Raw genomic sequence first — 21,060 nt, forward strand, 5'->3', positions numbered from 1 at the left:
TGAACTTGTTTTATGGCCTGTGAACTTGCCCTGAAAATCTAGATGTGTTGGCAACTCCACTTAGCCTAGCAGAGAAGGATTGATTTGGGACCCGGGCACAAATACACTTTTATGTGCCCTGCAGTTCTTAGTAACCAGTGTCCCCCCCCCTATGTGTGAATGAGGTGACGTCTCAGATCCCACCAATCAGGATCCTTGCAAACCGGGTGGCGGCCACAGAGAGCCCTTTTCATTGGCTTAGGAGGAGGGTGTGGGTGCCTGTGCTCCTGACTGCCTATTGGTTGACAAACGGTGAAGGCTCCCTTTCAAGCTGGCCAGCCAACCTGGCAAAGTTTCCTGCGAGAGAAGTGCAGAAAGGCCCTTGTTCTTGCCAGGGGATTGTGACAACCCTGTGAGGAGACACACTAACCAGTCTGGCCATTTTTTTTTTGGTTTTTTTTTGACCAGGCTCCAACTACTTTTGACCAAGCTTCATAGAGTGATGTAGAGAATACGGTGCCATTCTGGAGGCAGTCTGTCAGGTCATTCATGCCAAGGAAATTATATGAAAGTAGTGCACTATAGGGAATAGGGTACCGTTTGGGATGCGGACAGGGTGATTGGTATCGAGGTGGGAAAGGTTCCATTCTACAACCTGTGGGGACAGAGACAGAATAATTGGGTTACACTGTTCTCACGCTGTCGTGGGACCGTCTCATGATAAAATGCCTCTCTGTCCCAGATTCCCTGAACTGGTCCTCATGTTACTGTGGGTGTGTTCTGTAGCCTCCGTCCCTGCGCTGGGCCTCATGTTACTGTGGGTGTGTTCTGTAGCATCCGTCCCTGCGCTGGGCCTCATGTTACTGTGGGTGTGTTCTGTAGCCCCCGTCCCTGAACTGGTCCTCATGTTACTGTGGGTTTGTTCTGTAGTCCCCGTCCCTGCGCTGGGCCTCATGTTACTGTGGGAGTGTTCTGTAGCCTCCGTCCCTGCGCTGGGCCTGTGGGTTTGTTCTGTAGCATCCGTCCCTGCGCTGGGCCTGTGGGTTTGTTCTGTAGCCTCCGTCCCTGTGCTGGTCCTCATGTTACTGTGGGTGTGTTCTGTAGCATCCGTCCCTGTGCTGGGCCTCATGTTACTGTGGGTTTGTTCTGTAGCCTCCGTCCCTGCGCTGGGCCTCATGTTACTGTGGGTTTGTTCTGTAGTCCCTGCGCTGGGCCTCATGTTACTGTGGGTTTGTTCTGTAGCCCCCGTCCCTGTGCTGGGCCTCATGTTACTGTGGGTGTGTTCTGTAGTCCCTGCGCTGGGCCTCATGTTACTGTGGGTGTGTTCTGTAGCTGGATGGTTGATCTGGAAACCAGAACTCTTGAGTAAAACAGACGAGGGAGGACGGGAGAGAGACTGTTTTGGATTAGGCTGCTAAGCAAGAATGCCCCCTACCAGCATTTATAAAGAGAGCCTGCTAAATGCTAAGCCAAAGAGACTGTAGATCCAATCATACTTAGGCTAGCTCTGCAAATAAGTTGATGTGATTATTATTTGACCCTTCTGGTCATTTATGAACATTTGAACATCTTGAAGAACGATCTGGCCATGTACTCTTATTATCCCCTGGCACAGCCAGAAGAGGACTGGCCATCCCTCAATGCCTGGTTCCTCTCTGTTTCTTCCTAGGTTCCTGCATTTTCTAGGATGTTTTTCCTAGCCAGTGTGTTTCTACATAGGTTAATGCACCTTGCACTAATTGTTTCAAGTTATTGACACATTGTCCAGTTAGTTGGATCATCTTTGGATCACTTTGTAGTATGGCTGGGAATGGCCTCGGAACTTACAATACAATATTTTCCCGATACTTAGCAATATATTTATTTAATATTTATTACTATTCTACATGAATTGGTGTTGTGTGTTGCAGAGGGACAAGAGAACCATAATTAAAACAACTTCTAATCAATCATGGAAATAAGTGCAAAAATCATGTTGGCTTACCATTTCATAAAGAGAAATACACTGGCTTGCAATAGTATTCACCCCCCTTGGCACTTTTCCTATTTTGTTGCCTTACAACCTGGAATTAAAATATTTTTTTTGGGGGGGGGCATTTGTATCATTTGACCACTTTGATGCAAAATCTTTTTTTGTGAAACAAGCAAGAAATAAGCCAAAAAAACAGCATGCATAACCATTCCCCCCACCCAAAGTCAATACTTTGTAGAGCCACCTTTTGCAGCAATTACAGCTGCAAGTCTCTTGGGGCATGTCTCTATAAGGTTGGCACATCTAGCCACTGGGATATTTGTCCGTTCTTCAAAGCAAAACTGCTCCAGCTCCTTCAAGTTGGATGGGTTCCGCTGGTGTACAGCAATCTTTAAGTCATACCACAGATTCTCAACTGGATTGAGGTCTGGGCTTTGACTAGGCCATTCCAAGACATTTAAATGTTTCCCCTTAATCCACTCGAGTGTTGCTTTAGCAGTATGCTTAGGGTCATTGTCTTGCTGGAAGGTGAACCTCCGTCCCAGTCTCAAATCTCTGGAAGACTGAAACAGGTTTCCCTCAAGAATTTCCCTGTATTTAGCGCCATTCATCATTCCTCCAATTCTGACCAGTTTCCCAGTCCCTGCTGATGAAAAACATCCCCACAGTATGATGGGGGTGGTGTTCTTGGGGTGATGAGAGGTGTTGGGTTTGCACCAGACAGTGTTTTCCTTGATGGCCAAAAAGCTCAATTTTAGTCTCATCTGACCGTAGTACCTTCTATATGTTTGGGGAGTCTTCCACATGCCTTTTGGCGAACACCAAACATGTTTGCTGCTTTTTTTTAAATAAATCGTTTTTTTTTCTGGCTACTCTTCCATAAAGACAAGCTCTGTGGAGTGTACAGCTTAGTGGTCCTATGGACAGATACTCCAATCTCCGCTGTGGAGCTTTGCAGCTCCTTCAGGGTTATCCTTGGTCTCTTTGTTTGCCTCTCTGATTAATGCCCTCCTTGCCTGGTCTGTTTTGGTGGGTGGCCCTCTCTTGGCAGGTTTGTTGTGGTGCCATATTCTTTCCATTTTTTTTAATAATGGATTTAATGGGGCTCTGTGGGATGTTCAAAGTTTTGGATATTTTTTTTATAACTCAACCCTGATCTGTACTTCTCCACTACTTTGTCCCTGACATGTTTGGAGAGCTCCTTGGTCTTCATAGTGCCGCTTGCTTCAGAACAGAGTATGTGTGTGAGATCATGTGACACTTAAATTGCACACAGGTGGACTTTATTTAACTATGTGACTTCTGAAGGTAATTCGTTGCACCAGATCTTATTTAGGGGCTTCATGCCCATTACATGAAATCCAAATAAAAATCAATTTAAATTACAGGTTGTAATGCAACAAAATAGGAAAAAAACCAAGGGGGATTAATATTTTGCAAGGCACTGTATAGGAAACGTTATACCTTTTTATGTTTTTGAATAATTATTTTATTATATCGTAACCAAATATTGCGGTAACTCATTGTATCAACCCACGCATCCCTACTTTGTCTAGAATTCACTCTATTGTTAGAGCTGTTTAGTTATTTGTTGGCTTGTGACTCTGTTGAAGGTCAGACTGCAACGAAGTTCAGTTGGTGTCTGATGTGAAACAGTGACTTTACAAGACTCATTATTGCATCAATCCATTCCGTGGAAGCCTGGGTGCCATCTTGTTTCTGCTTTGCAGTAGCAAACCCCGTTAATGCAACAGACTAGCATTCAGGGCCTAAGCTATTGCATGAAACATGTTAATAAGGAATGAATTAATGCAACATTCATGCATTGCACATTCCTCTACCCTAATGTGGATCCTAATAAACTAAACTGTTAAACATGTCAACTTGTTGTTAATGACCGAACCACTTGTTTTTCCCCCCCTGTCTTTCCCAGCGTGAGCAGTGTGACCGGTTGTCCATATGCAACAAGCTATGCTACGCGGTGGGAGGAGCACCCTATCAGATCACAGGCTGTGCACTGGGCTTCTTCCTCCAGATATACCTACTGGATGTGGCCCAGGTGAGTCTTAAGTCAGTAGCACCCTTTTTTTATATTCAGTGCACTAGCCATAGGGCTCGGGTCAAAAGTAGTGCACTATGTAGGGAATAGGATTCCATAGGGCTCTGGTCAAAAGTAGTGCGCTGTATAGGAAATGGGGTGTCATTTAGGACGCCCACATCAGTCAGTGGCCCCATCACCATCACCACTGACCTACCCCTCTAGTGTTCACAGATCTGACAGGGCTTGTCAGAGCAAGTGCCAGCAGAATAGTGATGGGTCCTGCAATCTCAAATGGTGTTCAGGTTCTCGACTCCCAACTGAGTGTAAATTCCTCAGATCATAAAGACTAATGTAGCATACCGTGGTCTTTTCAGATGGTCAGGAATATAGAAGGGTCTTGGTCAGATGCCCTCAGGCTAAAACAAAACAATTATATTGGCTTATATGTTCCTAGCATTTCTTTATTTAGAAACGGGTGCTGTATTACCTGTATTACCTGCAGTATGTAGGCTGGTTCCTCTGGCCCGGGCTCTGGCCCGGGGTGTAGTGCACTATATAGAGAATAGGGTACCATTTGGGACTTAGATTAAGTTATTTTTGTAGTCATTAACTCAGTGGTGGGTTGACTGACTGTATCAAAGAGCTTACTGAGGCTTAGCCAGAGCTTGGGAGGGGAGTAGACTGACTCCTCTGGCCTGGAGAGAACAGTCGGCTAGACCGACTCCACTCTGCGCTCTCGCGTTAAGTAGAATTTTGATGTTGATCTGGTTGTTGAGGGCAAGATGGCGGCCAACTCCCCCGTCCCCCGATCGCTGAGATCAGTGATGAAGAGTCAATTCGGCAACACAGCGAAGAATGATGGCTATAGTCACGATTTTCTCTGCTCTGGCTTTTGTCAACGTCCAGCGTCCACTAGTGTTTTTAAAACTGCAATGTTTATAAGTTGAACTTTTTTTGGGAGACCTGACTAAATTCACATAGAAATGTGAGTTATAGATCTGTAATTCTTGTTGAAAACAAGTCTAAGAAATTATACAACAGATCTATGTACTATTTCTATGCTTCCTGTTCTCAAGTTGTTGTTTTTTTGTCTTTTACTTTGGTTAAAAAGTTTTATACACCAGCTTAAACAACAATTTTTGGTTACGGAAAATTATATTTCACAGCGGTTTAGATGGTACATTGATTCTCTAAACTTGCTTGTTGTGACGCAAACTGTTTTGAATTTTAGCAACCAGGAAATGGTGATGCGATTTCCATATAGTGCATGTTTTAAGTGTAACCTCCCTGAACAGGTGGTAAGATTCATGGAGTAATCTCTTTAGGCTCTCTAGACATGATCTTTGTAATCTTGTGGTTTCCTGTTATTCTGTAGCATGATGCGGGAAAACTTTCAGTAGCCCACAGTACTGACTCAATAGGTTGAACATGACCGCTTTATGCTTCAAATGAGCCACCTCTTGTTAGTTCAGTTGGACCTGTTTCCATCAAGTCTCCCAGCCTGGTCCTTTTTTTAAAATTGTAATCATTCATCCATATCTCTAACCTTGCTCTCTTCTCTCCTCCCTCAAGTTGGACCTGTTCTATGTTTCCATCATGTCTCCCAGCCTGGTCCTTTTTTTGTTGTTGTAATCATTCATCCATATCTCTAACCTTGCTCTCTTCTCTCCTCCCTCAAGTTGGACCCATTCTATGCGTCCATCATCCTGTTCGTGGGGAGGGCCTGGGATGCTGTGACGGACCCGATCATAGGCTTTATGGTCTCCCGCTCTCCCTGGACACGCTTCGGACGAATGCTGCCATGGTACGGCTTTAAAAAAATTTTTTTACTGGATCTGATATCAATCAGTCACATTTTAGCCTTAGAGCTTCATGTGTTTTCTCTTTTCTTGTTTTGTTGTGAAATTCATCCCTCTGAATGGTACTCGTGAAGGAAAGAACTGAGGAAAGTGGTCGTAACTCCTATCTGTGGGCTCTAGGTTCTTTCCCACTAATTCAGCCATTTTGGTTTAGAATACCCTCGTTGTGGCACCTGTTGCTGTAACTAAAGGCAACCTCTATTGGCAGATGGATATCAGGCTAACTGACGGTTTCAAATATCCACATTGCCTTAAAAGATGTGTTGTTTTCATTTTTTGAGTGTTACTATTCATAGGTTCTATGCTACTACAACAACAAAAAATGTAAGTGCAAGGGAGTGTCAGGAATACTTGGTGACAGCCAAAAGGGTCATCGTCTGCGTTTACCAACAGTGGTTTAGCAATGTCTGTGTTGGCCATTTCCCCATTGGTCCCCAGTCATTTTGAAACCCCACTGGTGTGCCAAGTGTGCTTCAAGCTCCCCCGTGTCCCAAATGGCACCCTATTCCAACATGCTACATTAAAACGGAGCCCTATAGGCCCTGGTCAAAAGTAGTTCACTATATAGGGTTAGGCCATAGTGAATGCATGCTAATTGGATGGGGCTTTAGGCCATAGTGAATGCATGCTAATTGGATGGGGCTTTAGGCCATAGTGAATGCATGCTAATTGGATGGGGCTTTAGGCCATAGTGAATGCATGCTAATTGGATGGGGCTTTAGGCCATAGTGAATGCATGCTAATTGGATGGGGCTTTGCCATTGTGCATGCTAATTGGATGGGGCTTTAGGCCATAGTGAATGCATGCTAATTGGATGGGGCTTTAGGCCATAGTGAATGCATGCTAATTGGATGGGGCTTTAGGCCATAGTGAATGCATGCTAATTGGATGGGGCTTTAGGCCATAGTGAATGCATGCTAATTGGATGGGGCTTTAGGCCATAGTGAATGCATGCTAATTGGATGGGGCTAGGCTATTTCTTAGCATGCATTCACTATGGCCTGTGTTGTAACTGTCTGATGGTGTGTTTTGGGGCAAGTACCTCCTGGTATGATTTGAGTACATTTTCATTAAAATTTCAGCTGTGGCTCTGAAAGGGTTACTGCAGTTGTCTACCGCTCAGAGTACTTACACACACACACACACACACACGGCTATAAAGATGTTACTTTCTGTAAAAAGGTTTCTTCAAACATTCTCTGAAACATAAGCCACATTTCCCGCAGGGCTAAAATGAAGACAAAAGAACCCCCATCTTCAAACAACAAACAGTCAGGCTTTTATTTAAGTCTTTATTAACAAAGAGAATACAGAGGTTTCCTGCTTGACTTGCAGTTCCCACAGAGTTCCTGACATGGCGCATGGTCTTGGTGAATCTACACAGGCTTCATACATGCCTCTGTATGCTTTTTCATTAAACCTTTTTAAAAAGGCCGAGTTTTACATCTCCAACTTTTGAGATGTACGGTGCCGTCGGAAAGTATTGAGACCTTGACTTTTTCCACATTTTGTTACTTTACAGCCTTACTCTAAATATTTTATTTCCATCATTCTACACACAATACCCCATAATGACAAATCCAAAACAGGTTTTTAGAAATGTTTGCTAAAGTATTCAGACCCTTTACTCAGTACTTTGTTGATGCACATTTTGGCAGCGACTACAGCTTTGAGTCTTCTTGGGTAGGACGCTACAAGCTTGGCACACCTGTATTTGGGGAGTTCCTCCCATTTTTTTTTTCTCTGCAGATTTTCTCAAGCTCTTGTCAGGTTGGATGGGGAGGGTTGCTGCACAGCTCTTTTCAGTTCTCTCAAGAGATGTTCCCTCAGGTTAAAGTCCGGGCTCTGGCTGGGCCACTCAAGGACTTGTCCTGAAGCCTTGTCTTGGCTGTGTGCTTAGGGTCGTTGTCCTGTTGGAAGGTGAACCTTCACCCCAGTCTGTGGTCCTGAGGGCTCTGGAGCAGGTTTTCATCAAGGATCTCTCTTTGTACTTTGCTCCGTTCATCTTTGCCTCGATCCTGACTAGTCTCCCAGTCCCTGCCGCTGAAAAACATCCCCACAGCATGATGCTGCCACCACCATGCTTCACCATAGGGATGGTGCCAGGTTTCCTCTAGATGTAATGCTCAGCATTCAGGCCAAAGATTTCAATCTTGTTTCTCATGGTCTGAGAGTCTTTAGGTGCCTTTTGGCAAACTCCAAGTGGGCTGTCATGTGCCTTTTTTACTGAGGAGTGATAACTCATCCAGAAGGTTGTCCTGCTGGAAGGTTCTCCCATCTCCACAGAGGGACTCTGGAGCTCTGTCAGTGACCACAGGGTTCTTGGTCACCTCCCTGAACAAGGCCCATCTCCTCCGCCGATTGGTCAGTTTGTCCGGGCAGCCAGCTCTAGGAAGAGTCCTGGTGGTTCCAAACGTCTTCCATTTAAGAATTATGGGGATCTTCACTGCTGCAGAAATGTTTTGGTACCCTTCCCTAAATCTGTACCTCGACACAATCCTGTCTCGGAGCTCTACGGACAATTCCTTCAACCTCATGGCTTGGTTTTCGCTCTGACATAAAACTGCCAACTGTGGGACCTTATATAGACAGGTGTGTGTCTTTCCAAATCATGTCCAATCAGTTGAATTTACCACAGGTGGACTCTAATCAAGTTGTAGAAACATCTCAAGGATGATCAATGGAAACCAGATGCACCTGAGCTACATTTCGACTGTCATAGCAAACGGTCTTTTAAAAAAATGTGTTTTAATATTACCTTTAACAACAAATTCTTGTTTACAATGACGGCCTACAGGGGAACGGTGCGTTAACTGCCTTGTTCAGGGGGCAGAACGACAGATTTATTTTACCTTGTCAACTCGGGGATTCGATCCAGCAACCTTTCGGGTTACTGGCCCAACGCTCTTAACCACTAGGATACCTGCCGCCTCCACGCTCTAACCACTAGGATACCTGCCGCCTCTACGCTCTAACCACTAGGATACCTGCCGCCTCTACGCTCTAACCACTAGGATACCTGCCGCCTCTACACTCTAACCACTAGGATACCTGCCACCCCAGGTAGCCGAGTGGGTTTCGCTTTGTCAATATGGGGCATGGTGTGTCGATTAAGGGATTTTTATTTAAGCCATTTTAGAATAAGGCTGTAACGTAACAAAGTGGAACAAGTCAAGGGGTCTGAATAATTTGAGAAGGCACTATCTGCTATTGTTTTTGGGGGGGGCTGCAGTTCGAGTTGGTGGTTACACTGGCCATCTATCATGAGTGAATCATTAATTCATAATTAACCATATTTAGTAGGCTATAGACTTTATGGTGTGTCTAATAATCCATTTCTGCCTTATGTTAGCATCATGGGAAATGACCCTGCTTTACCCCTCTGGGACTCTGTGTAGTTTTGTCCATCTGCTCTTTGACCCCTCTCTACGGACTTAGGACTGACGGTGCTTTTTCTGAGTGGGGTTGTAGCTGAGGCTTCAATCCATTTTTAGTCAAGGTCACTGACCCTGGTGGAATAGCCCCCCCCCCCGAGGACCATGCAAGGCTTCCCTTTGTCCTCCTCCCAGCATCACAGCTCTCCCTGTCCTGTCCCCAGCATCACAGCTCTCCCTGTCCTGTCCCCAGCATCACAGCTCTCCCTGTCCTGTCCCCAGCATCACAGCTCTCCCTGTCCTGTCCCCAGCATCACAGCTCTCCCTGTCCTGTCCCCAGCATCACAGCTCTCCCTGTCCTGTCCCCAGCATCACAGCTCTCCCTGTCCTGTCCCCAGCATCAGTGTCATAACAAATGGCATTATTATCCAGTTCTACCTGATGACCAGGCCCACTGTCACAGATGGAGACTTTGTTTTTCTAATCGTGTGCTTCAGAATGTAGACCGTGACATGACTACTTTACATTTCTTTGACATTTCAATCTGAAAAGTAGATTTTAACCAAAATCTGAGTCATTCACTTGTATGACGTTTTTTAGATAGTGGCCTTACTGGGTCATCTATATTCCTGCACCAGTCCACACTGACGACTCCACCCTCCCTCATACACTCAGGCCTACACCGAGAGGTCCTCATTCCTTAACGGGCAGGCAGGTCTGATTCCAGTCAGCGAGGTACAGTCTCAGTCTGTCAGTGCCTCTGGTAGGTCATGTAGGATTCTGGAACCCTTCAGAGGATCTTCCAGAACACCAGGTGTCTCTCTGTACCTCGTCTGAGTCCCAAATGGAACCCCGTGTTCTATATATATATATTGACCAGGGGGATGGATTGGGTGCCATTTGGGAGACGGTCCAATTAGGGAACCTGAAGATCCTTGAGAGCGGGATGGATGGATGCGATGGGATGGGATGGGTTTGGGGTGGCTGGGTGACGAATGCTTTCCCAATGCTGACTAGTCCACTTGCATCAGTGCAGGAGGGGGGTTGGGGCAGATGGACACGAGTGCTACACCCTACTGCATTTATACTATAGGAAAGTACACACATTTTGAGCAAAATAGTGTTTTTAGAAACAACTGCACACTTGCAGGGGTAGGCAACCCTGGAGGTTCTGTACGAGACGGTGAACCCGCAGAGGAACATGAGTCATGTAGACGGATCAAAAGATGCAGTGGAATTCAGTGACTCTGGTCAGGCAGGATGCAGCTTGATGAAATCTGTTTCCTACATCTCTCTGGCATTCTTACTCTAAAGTATTCTGAGGGGAAAGAAGGAGGTAGAATGGTGGAAGATTCAAGTTCAGTCTGATGGGTTAGGGTCCTAGCTAGGTGTTGAGAGGATCAGTCTCATACTTTGACTGAGAGGGGGGGGGGGGGAGAGATGTTTTGAGGGTAGATGACTGACTAATGTAGTCGATCGAGGGTTTGGTTCAGAACAGACGTGAATCTTGAGGAGACATGATGTGCTTCAGTCGGGCTGGGAGGAAGAGGGAAAGAGGGGGAGTAGAGCACTCTATGCTTCAGTGTCTGGGAGGGGGAGGGTGGGGGAGGGGAGGGGAGCTCTGATTGGCTGAAACTGGTGGTGTGTTGTGGGCTGGACCAATAAGAGGCAGCTGTGTAGCATTTTTAAAGATTAGCTGAGGAATCTGAAGGTGTTACTGCAGTTCAAGAGACATGGGGGGGAAGCTGAAGGCGTGAGCACAGTCAGAGTTCCAGTGTAAGCTGCGACTGAACGACTAGGCCGTGCGACGCTTCCCAGAGCGCTCCACGTCTAGATTCTACTGTAGGAGTTAGCCCATAGGAAACGGTGTATAAAGCTAACTCCTAATAGCTTTAATAATAAAGGCCGCGACCGCTGTGTCAAACAGCACGCTGTCTATTTTAACCCGGTTACTTCAACAGCTTAACTGTTGTCAACATTACCAGGAATTCCAGTCTGGTTTTCTGAGATCACCCACACTAAGCTTTATATGCCATATTTCCGCTTCTCCTGCCAGCTATGTTCAGTAGAAAGGACTTTGACATTTAATTTGTGTGTGTGTGTGTGTGTGTGTGTGTGTGTGTGTGTGTGTGTGTGTGTGTGTGTGTGTGTGTGTGTGTGTGTGTAAACTAATAGTTACTGAACAGGTATGAAGAATTTCTTGTAGACCAGATGTTGGTTGTCTTCACCCACATGGCAGTTGTATGTAAACAACAACATCCTCTGCTTCATTCAAAATGAGTTTAACCTTTTCCCTTTTATTATGATTAGCATGTCGCTACAAGTGTTTGCTGCCACCGTCTTCTCATTGTCTCAGCCTTTTGTCCTATATATCAGTGTCAAGGCATATGAACTAACAGGTTATAGAGCAAACGACGACAATTATCACAACACACCGGTTGTAAAATTGCCTTTTTTTTTTTCCTTCTGGCTTGGCTTCCCCGGTGATATTACCCACGCACCACTGCTGCTTTGATGTGGCGCAGAGATTGGCTGAACCAGGCTCCCGACGGGGCATTATGTACATTACTGGTGGGTTGGTCACACCACTCCCTGAATGTAACCAAGCATCTGCTTCGCTATCATAATTACAGGTCATAAAAGTCCTTATGTTTTCATATCATCACAAACTCATTTTGAATGAAGATGAACTCCTTCCCCTTTTTTTTAAATTACGATTTAGCATGTCGCTACAAGTGTTTGCTAAGCAAACTCTTAGTTACTTGACTTTTAAATAAGTTTAACTCTGACCTCCTCAGTCACTGGGGGCTATTTTAGCAGAGGGGAGGAAGCCATTTGACTCCTGGGTGTCTGTCATATGCTTCTGGTTTATAGGCTCAGTTATACTGTGAGATGGGCAGTTGGCACAGCATCCAGCCTTTAATTTTTTTTTTTTAATGTCCACATCCAGATTGGTGTCGCTCTAATTTGGAAAACACATGGGGTATGGCCGGGCACTCAGGCCGACTTGGACTTTTTTCTTTATTTAGCTGCTTTTGAGAGTCTCCTGCCATTTCACAGGCAAACCAAAGTTTGGAGCTGAAGTTTTCATAAAAGATCAGTTGTATAAAAGTGATGTCTGTTAACAGCAGTTCAGAACTGGCAGATGGTCTCATGGACAAACTGACTTTATAAAAACATCTCAGAATTTCACAATGTTCAGAAAATCCAATTTCATACACTAGATATTAATAAATACCTTTTGTCTTTTAATTTGGATAATAAAGATGCAGTGTTATTTTAGTCCGTTGACTAAACACTTTACAGGCAGATGTTAAACAGGACTTTGTCTACAACGAACGCTGGGTCTAACCCACAGACGGTTCAGGGCCTTTTTGTTTTGGAATGTAGCAGAGCCAAGTGATTTGACTCAGTGGCGTGTATTCATGGAAGCCAAGAAAAAAAAAAAAAAACATTATTTTGTATCTTTCTATGCTTCATAAATGTCAATTCGCAAGAGTCTGAATGTATCTCACCGGCGACAGCATCGGAGTGAACAAAACAGCTCCCCTCTGTCTCAGTATGTGTATCCCATATATCTGATGATGTCTGGGCAAGAAGAGTATGACATTGTTGCCACTCATGACGTTGAATGCGAGGGAAGCCAGTGAGCATTTGGCCTCCCGTGATTTAAAAAATAAAAATAAAATGGCAAATCAGTGTTGAGTTACACTGAATGAGCTCTGCTGTGAATGGTCCTGGCCCGTCAAGGGAAGCCGCTTTGGCTTTCACACCAATCACATCAGAAGCCAAATGTCATTGACAAATCTTGAATTGTTGCATCTCACTGTGTTGTCCTCTGGTGGCTGGCTAGCTAGCTAAATTCGACCTTTCCTGAATTGGTCATGCATGGCGATGAGGATTTGGACTTGTGGTTTTACTTAATTCTCCGTACTGGCCAATGGTTATAACGGCGATTCTGATCCAACTTGTTGTGCCCCTGGCTTGAGAGGATGGAAGTTCAATATGTAGCTAGATGTAGTAGGATAATGTTAACTAGCTAACGTTGTCCATGAATGGAAGTTAGGTTCGCCAGCATGCATTTTAGCCAGGTAGCCTAAGGCAACTAAAAGTGTGTACTGTGTGACTGTTTAGGCAACATTAAAGAGGATCGCATTGGCGTTTCTCAACAAGTAGGGTGAGTCAACATGTTGTTTTGCGCGCACAGACACACACACACACACACACACACACACACACACACACATCAGTACCATGGACAGCCACATCATATTTAGCTAACGTTGATTGGACTAAAATAGTTTTTTCTTTTTTTAGTTGTCGCTGTATTAGATTAAGCATAGCTGATTTTTAATGTTTGAATAGTGGAGACGGAGAGACTTGTGGTAACGCTCCGTGGTTCTAAATGACTAGTTTAATAGTCTAAAAAATGTGGGAAACATTACCATGCTTGGTCATATAACTGTTAGTTACAATATATTTTGTAGACTTCACAGGACAAATGTTGCTCTACGATTTTGTAATGAAACTAAAGGTGTGGTTGAATTTATTCTGCCACGGTTCTTCTTATCATCTCAGCCTTTTTAGTCCTATATATCAGTGTCAAGGCATATGAACTAACAGGTTATAGAGAAGAGCAAACAAAACAATTATCACAACACATTCTTTCCTGGGTTGGCTTCCCCAGAGATTTTTTTTATATATTTTTTTACCCACGCACCACTGCTGCTTTGATGTGGCACAGAGAGCGGAGAGAGGCTAAACCAGGCTCCCGGCGAGGCATTATGTAAAGTACATTCCTGGTGGGTTGGTCACGCCACTCCCTATATGTAAACCACCATCTGCTCTGTATCCTGGAGATCACACCACCATGACACACACTCCCTCTCATGTATCATTTTCACAACAATCCCCCCCCCCGCCACTAATCACATCACAAGCATGAGTTGGTGGTCTGTCTGTCTGTCTGTCTGTCTGTCTGTCTGTCTGTCTGTCTGTCTGTCTGTCGCCTCACTATTGTTATTTTACTGATGCTTTTTAATGATTTGTTTTTATTTTTTTACTTTTATTTTTCTTAACTGCACTGTTGGTTAAGGGCTTGTAAGTAAGAATTTCACTAAGGTCTGTTGGACCTGTTGTAGTTGGCGCATGTGACAAATAGAATGTGATTTGATTGGTTACCACTAGGTCCCATGAGGAAATGCAGCTTCCACCTGCCCACTGCTTTTAGGAGACAACTCTACTGTTGATGTGAAAATAGGTCCCAAAATAAGTTTGAGCCAATCCAAGTTCAGTTTTAATGTCACATGCACACTTTCTTGTAAGTCATAACCCCAAGCAATGCAGTAATCAATGTAATACTTAAAATAACAAGGTACCTGACCAGTTTCTTTTATTTTGTTTATTAGTGCTGATTTAAGCAAAGGAGACAAGACGAGGAAACATTTTGGGGTTTGAAGTAGCTAAAACAAATCTACTTCTGAAGGAATGTCTTATGGTTTTATTTTGGGGTGTCCTAATCCGCCGTGCCAAACTCTCATGACTGGACTGTTGTCATCAACACTGGAGAGATCAGGTTGTACATGATGGCGTATTGTGTTCTCATATGATATTTCCTGTCTGTGCGCAATTTGAGATCTAGTGGCTTCCACCATATCCTCTTTAGCCAATCAATGGCCGGATATGATGCAGCCGTTTCCTGCTCGGGGGAAACCTAACTCCATTTCCCCTTCATGCTGATCCACATGGACAGACATACACACACACTCCACGCCCCTCTTGTTCTATTGGAGCGTGTCGATCAGGCCACAGGAAGTCCATAACTGGGACAGGAAGTTACATACAGACATTCCTCCGTTCTCCCTGAGTGATGCATTACTCAGGGATGACATCACCACTATGGTCTGGAGTGCCAAGGAAAAGTGTGCTACATCGGGGGAGGGGAGTGTCTGTGAGGATCTGTCTATAGCACGAGAGAAGAGTGGGTTTGTGTAGGGGGAGTATCTGAGTGGGTGTGGACATGAGAGGGAGAATGTAGAAGGGTGTGTCCATGGAAAGTAAGAGGAGGTATGTTCCTATCCTTCATCTGTCTGACACACTTCTCACACAGCCCTTTTCATAACACATGATGTTTACAGTGACGAAATTCATCTCTTACTGGCAGTGTTGAAGAACAGCGTTGAGTGACAGCTGATTGTTTCTAAAGACCTGTAGGACTGCCTTCCTCTCGTTTAAAAAAAATGTATTTTAATGAGGCAAGTCAGTTAAGAACAAATTCTTATTTTACAATGACAGCCTAGGAACTGTGGGTTAACTGCCTTGTTCAGGGGCAGAAGGACAGGTTTTGTACCTTGTCAGCTCAGGGATTCGATCCAGCAACCTTCTGCTCTAACCACTAGGCTACCTACTGCCCCCTTGTGTAGTAGTGGGGAATAACAGACAGAATTAGGTGCAGTTCAGTAGTCTGACATGGCTTTCTGTCCTTGTCTCCTATATCAGGTCAGTGGAGGTGAAGCATCTCTAGACAATTGAAATGGACCCGTTCTTAAAGCTAGGCCTGTATTAGTGCTAATGAAGGAGACAGGACGAGGTGACGTGCTTCTAGACTATTGAAATGGACCCGTTCTTAAAGCTAGGCCTGTATCCGTGCTAATGAAGGAGACAGGACGAGGTGACGTGCTTCTAGACTATTGAAATGGACCCGTTCTCATCAAGGCGCTTTTAGCTTCCAGAAAAATGAGGCGTCCAACACTTGGTATCAGACTTCCTGGATGCAGATTTTTTTATTTTTTTGCTCTGTAAGCCTCGCTTGGCTTTAGGGAGTCCTTTCGAGAGACCTAAGTGGGAAATGTCATGCTGAGCAATGGTTTATTTACTAACCCAGAGGCTGAATGCTGTTCATGCACTGTGAGGGCTACAGCTAATTCATCATTAGGTAATGACTCCTCTTCACACACTGGTTACTGCTCTGTGACGATATGAGACGCAGACTGACCTCTCTCTCTCTCCTCATCCCTGTAGGATCGTGTTCTCCACTCCTCTAGCTGTGGTCAGTTACTTCCTCATCTGGTATGTTCCTGTGATTGAGGATGGGAAGGTCATCTGGTACCTGGTCTTCTACTGTCTGTTCCAGACCCTTCAGACGGTGAGTACTGTAGTCTACAACGCCATACTGGTAGATCAGCACACACACACACACTACTGCCTGTTCCAGACCCTTCAGACGGTGAGTACTGTAGTCTACAACGCCATACTGGTAGATCAGCACACACACACACACACACAACACTACTGCCTGTTCCAGACCCTTCAGACGGTGAGTACTGTAGTCTACAACGCCATACTGGTAGATCAGCACACACACACACACACACACACACACACTACTGTCTCTTCCAGACCCTTCAGACGGTGAGTACTGTAGTCTACAACGCCATACTGGTAGATCAGCACACACACACACACACACACACACCTACTGTCTGTTCCAGACCCTTCAGACGGTGAGTACTGTAGTCTACAACGCCATACTGGTAGATCAGCACACACACACACACTACTGTCTGTTCCAGACCCTTCAGACGGTGAGTACTGTAGTCTACAACGCCATACTGGTAGATCAGCACACACACACACACTACTGTCTCTTCCAGACCCTTCAGACGGTGAGTACTGTAGTCTACAACGCCATACTGGTAGATCAGCACACACACACACACACACACACTACTGTCTGTTCCAGACCCTTCAGACGGTGAGTACTGTAGTCTACAACGCCATACTGGTAGATCAGCACACACACACACACTACTGTCTGTTCCAGACCCTTCAGACGGTGAGTACTGTAGTCTACAACGCCATACTGGTAGATCAGCACACACACACACACTACTGTCTCTTCCAGACCCTTCAGACGGTGAGTACTGTAGTCTACAACGCCATACTGGTAGATCAGCACACACACACACACACACACACACTACTGTCTCTTCCAGACCCTTCAGACGGTGAGTACTGTAGTCTACAACGCCATACTGGTAGATCAGCACACACACACACACACACACACACTACTGTCTCTTCCAGACCCTTCAGACGGTGAGTACTGTAGTCTACAACGCCATACTGGTAGATCAGCACACACACACACACACACACACACACACACACACTACTGCCTGTTCCAGACCCTTCAGACGGTGAGTACTGTAGTCTACAACGCCATACTGGTAGATCAGCACACACACACTACTGTCTCTTCCAGACCCTTCAGACGGTGAGTACTGTAGTCTACAACGCCATACTGGTAGATCAGCACACACACACACACACACACACACACACTACTGCCTGTTCCAGACCCTTCAGACGGTGAGTACTGTAGTCTACAACGCCATACTGGTAGATCAGCACACACACACACACACACACACACACTACTGTCTCTTCCAGACCCTTCAGACGGTGAGTACTGTAGTCTACAACGCCATACTGGTAGAGCAGCACACACACACACACACACACACACACACACACACGTCCACCAGACGGCCTACAAGAGCTGGACCAGATGTATAGAACAACACGACCCCAGTACAATCAGTACAATCACGTTTTAATGTCTCATAATGTTATCGCTCTCTGTCTCTTTCTCTCTTTCCAGTGTTTCCATGTGCCCTACTCAGCTCTCACCATGTTCATCAGTGAAGACCAGAAGGAGAGGGACTCGGCCACTGCTTACAGTAAGTCCCCTTATGCATGGACACTTACCTCACTACCTAGACACTACTTAGTATACATGACCAAATAGTGTACTTCATACTAGGTAGTAGTGATGGGCACCGATATGGAAGATCTGTATCCCATTATCAGGTTCATAAATAATACTGCAGGTGTGTTCACTTTTAAGGCTCTGTGAAGGCCAGAGAACTGTTGATTGGATGCCCACTGGGTGTGAATCCTCTGGGAGCCTGTCTAACCAGCCCCACCTGCAGGCTATTCAGTATGTTGAGTCTGAGAGTTGTCCCACACACGTTCCTGTAGGGTTAACGGCTAGGATAAACCGTTACGATACGCTTTGCTCATATCGACATCAAACGGTATCACATTGAATTATCGATAGTGGTGCTCGCCGCTGGTAACTCGGTCTGTTTGGATATTAGGACACAATCAACTTAATCAATAATACACAGTATAAACATTTATATATCTATCTCTCTCTAAAGCGACTTAGCCATGCATGCATGGATTTTACGTATTAGTGGTTCTGGGAATTAAACCCACTATCCTGGCGTTTACATGCACCATGCTCTACCAACTGAGTTAGAGGACCACCAAGAGGATCATTGGTTGGTTTTTATCATCTGTATGCTTCTCTCCTCTCGTCCAATCAGGAATGACGGTGGAGGTTCTGGGTACTGTGATTGGCACAGCCGTCCAGGGTCAGATTGTGGGCATGGCCAACCCCCCCTGTATCCTGGCCCCTGGCGACAATGTAACAACAGAGGGGCTGAACTCCTCCCTGCTGCTGGAACAGGAAGTTAACACCACGGTCATCTCTCCGGGCATCACCCTGGACCAGACGGTACACCGCGATAGACCATATCCTAACCCTAGCCTCACATCTCGTCTAAATACTTGTATCTTCATGAAGATGACTGAGCTCACAAATACAGATCATTTTACACTTTACGATAAAGCTAGTGTACGTTCTGCTGTTAGTTATACCAGACGTACTGTAGTAGGTTACGATAGTCTACTAACCTCCCTCTCTTCTTCTGTTTTTAGTTACGATAGTCTACTAACCTGTCTCTCTTCTTCTGTTTTTAGTTACGATAGTCTACTAACCTGTCTCTCTTCTTCTGTTTTTAGTTACGATAGTCTACTAACCTGTCTCTCTTCTTCTGTTTTTAGTTACGATAGTCTACTAACCTGTCTCTCTTCTTCTGTTTTTAGTTACGATAGTCTACTAACCTGTCTCTCTTCTTCTGTTTTTAGTTACGATAGTCTACTAACCTGTCTCTCTTCTTCTGTTTTTAGTTACGATAGTCTACTAACCTGTCTCTCTTCTTCTGTTTTTAGTTACGATAGTCTACTAACCTGTCTCTCTCTCTCCTCTATCACAGAAAACAGCTTACATGATCGCCTCTGGTGCCATCTGCTCCATCTACATTCTCTGTGCCGTGGTGCTGTTCTTCGGCGTCAAGGAGAAGAAAGGTAAAGGCAGGATGGTCCATTTTTATCTACCGTCCCTCAAATCAACAAATCCCTATTGGGATTATGGGTTCACTTTGGGTCATTTATTTCAATGTACCTATTGGATAATGATGAATTCGTGCTGGGGGGATTCCCCAACGGCCTGCCAGTCTTCTAAACAAGCCCACTCCCTTGTGGATTTTTATTGAGATCTACAGTGTGATGCTGATGCAGTACACTGTTTCTGTCTCATATGACTATGGGCTGTGACCCTGGTGGCTTCATGCTCTAACAGATGACCTATGAGGGTTTACGAGGAAACGTACTGGTCAAAAGGGCGGCAGGTAGCCTAGTGGTTTGAGCGTTGGACTAGTAACCGAAAGGTTGCAGGATCAAATCCCCAAGCTGACAAGGTATAAATCTGTCGTTCTGCCCCCTGAACAAGGCAGTTAACCCACTGTTCCCTGGTAGGCTGTCATTGTAAATAAGAATTTGTTCTTTAACTGACTTGCCTAGTTAAATAAAGGTTACATAAATAAAAACGCTGACTTAAATATTATTAGGTTAACTTTTCTATTATAACATTGTCTCTCTGTGTATCTCTGTAGAGTCGTCTCGCCCTCGGTCAGAGCTCATGTCGTTCTGGCAGGGTATCGGCCTGGTGATGGGTCATCGCCCTTACGTCAAGCTGGTTATGGGCTTCCTCTTCACCTCACTGGCCTTCATGGTGACTACATGGGACACACACTTGTTTAGGCATACTCGTTCACTCACTCAGGCATACACACTTTTAAACTCTGCATTTGCATGTCTACGTACACCTACTACAACACCCCCCCCCACACTACAACACCCCCCCCCCACACTACAACACCCCCCCCCACACTACAACACCCCCCCCACACTACAACACCCCCCCCACACTACAACACCCCCCCCACACTACAACACCCCCCCCCCACACTACAACACCCCCCCACACACTACAACACCCCCCCCCACACTGCTGACACTAGTTTTCACAATGTACCCACAATGTACCCACAATGTACCCACAATGTACCCACAATGTACCCACAATATACCCACACGCCCTTAATGGTGAGTGACGACAGGCATCACGTTTAGGTAGAAGTGTCATGTGTGTTTTTTATATAATATTGCCAGTCTCTGACCACAACCGCCTCATTACCTACAATAAAACCCAACCGTAAAGCTAAGCTTCAAACCCAACCGTAAGCTAACCTTCAATATGGCCTCATGTTAGGACAGGCTGTCTGCCACCGTTCTGCTCCTTTTAAAGAGTGTGTGCTGTTTATTTATGTGGTCTCTGGGCTAAGCCTGCCTGTCGTGTTTAAAGTGGAGTCTCCAGCCAGCGAGCGCTTGGCTCCTGTGTGTGTGTGTGTGTGTGTGTGTGTGTGTGTGTGTGTGGCCAGTCTAACTGAGCATGTCTGTTTCTGTCACTCTCTCTCTGCAGCTCCTGGAAGGGAACTTTGCTCTGTTCTGCTGCTACACTCTGGGCTTTAGGAACGACTTCCAGAACATTCTACTGGTCATCATGGTGAGGACAACCACACAGTGGCAATGGCCTTTTATATGTTTGATACAGACAGATTGATACTCTTTTCCCACATCGTTCA

General features: G+C 45.3%; 1 protein-coding gene across 1 annotated transcript in view; it reads left to right on the forward strand.

Annotated features, from left to right (window-relative positions):
* Positions 1–21,060, forward strand: part of LOC106570727 (sodium-dependent lysophosphatidylcholine symporter 1-B) — a 39,097-nt gene that overhangs the window by 4,858 nt on the left and 13,179 nt on the right. Inside the window, exons 3-10 of the mRNA XM_014143212.2 lie at positions 3,885–4,010; positions 5,672–5,796; positions 16,247–16,370; positions 17,889–17,967; positions 18,619–18,809; positions 19,351–19,441; positions 20,029–20,147; positions 20,898–20,981. Of these exons, the coding sequence (XP_013998687.1) occupies positions 3,885–4,010; positions 5,672–5,796; positions 16,247–16,370; positions 17,889–17,967; positions 18,619–18,809; positions 19,351–19,441; positions 20,029–20,147; positions 20,898–20,981 (939 nt within the window). The remainder of the gene's footprint in view (positions 1–3,884; positions 4,011–5,671; positions 5,797–16,246; positions 16,371–17,888; positions 17,968–18,618; positions 18,810–19,350; positions 19,442–20,028; positions 20,148–20,897; positions 20,982–21,060) is intronic.

Source organism: Salmo salar, chromosome ssa14, assembly GCF_905237065.1.
Source record: "Salmo salar chromosome ssa14, Ssal_v3.1, whole genome shotgun sequence".
Lineage (NCBI taxonomy): Eukaryota > Metazoa > Chordata > Actinopteri > Salmoniformes > Salmonidae > Salmo > Salmo salar.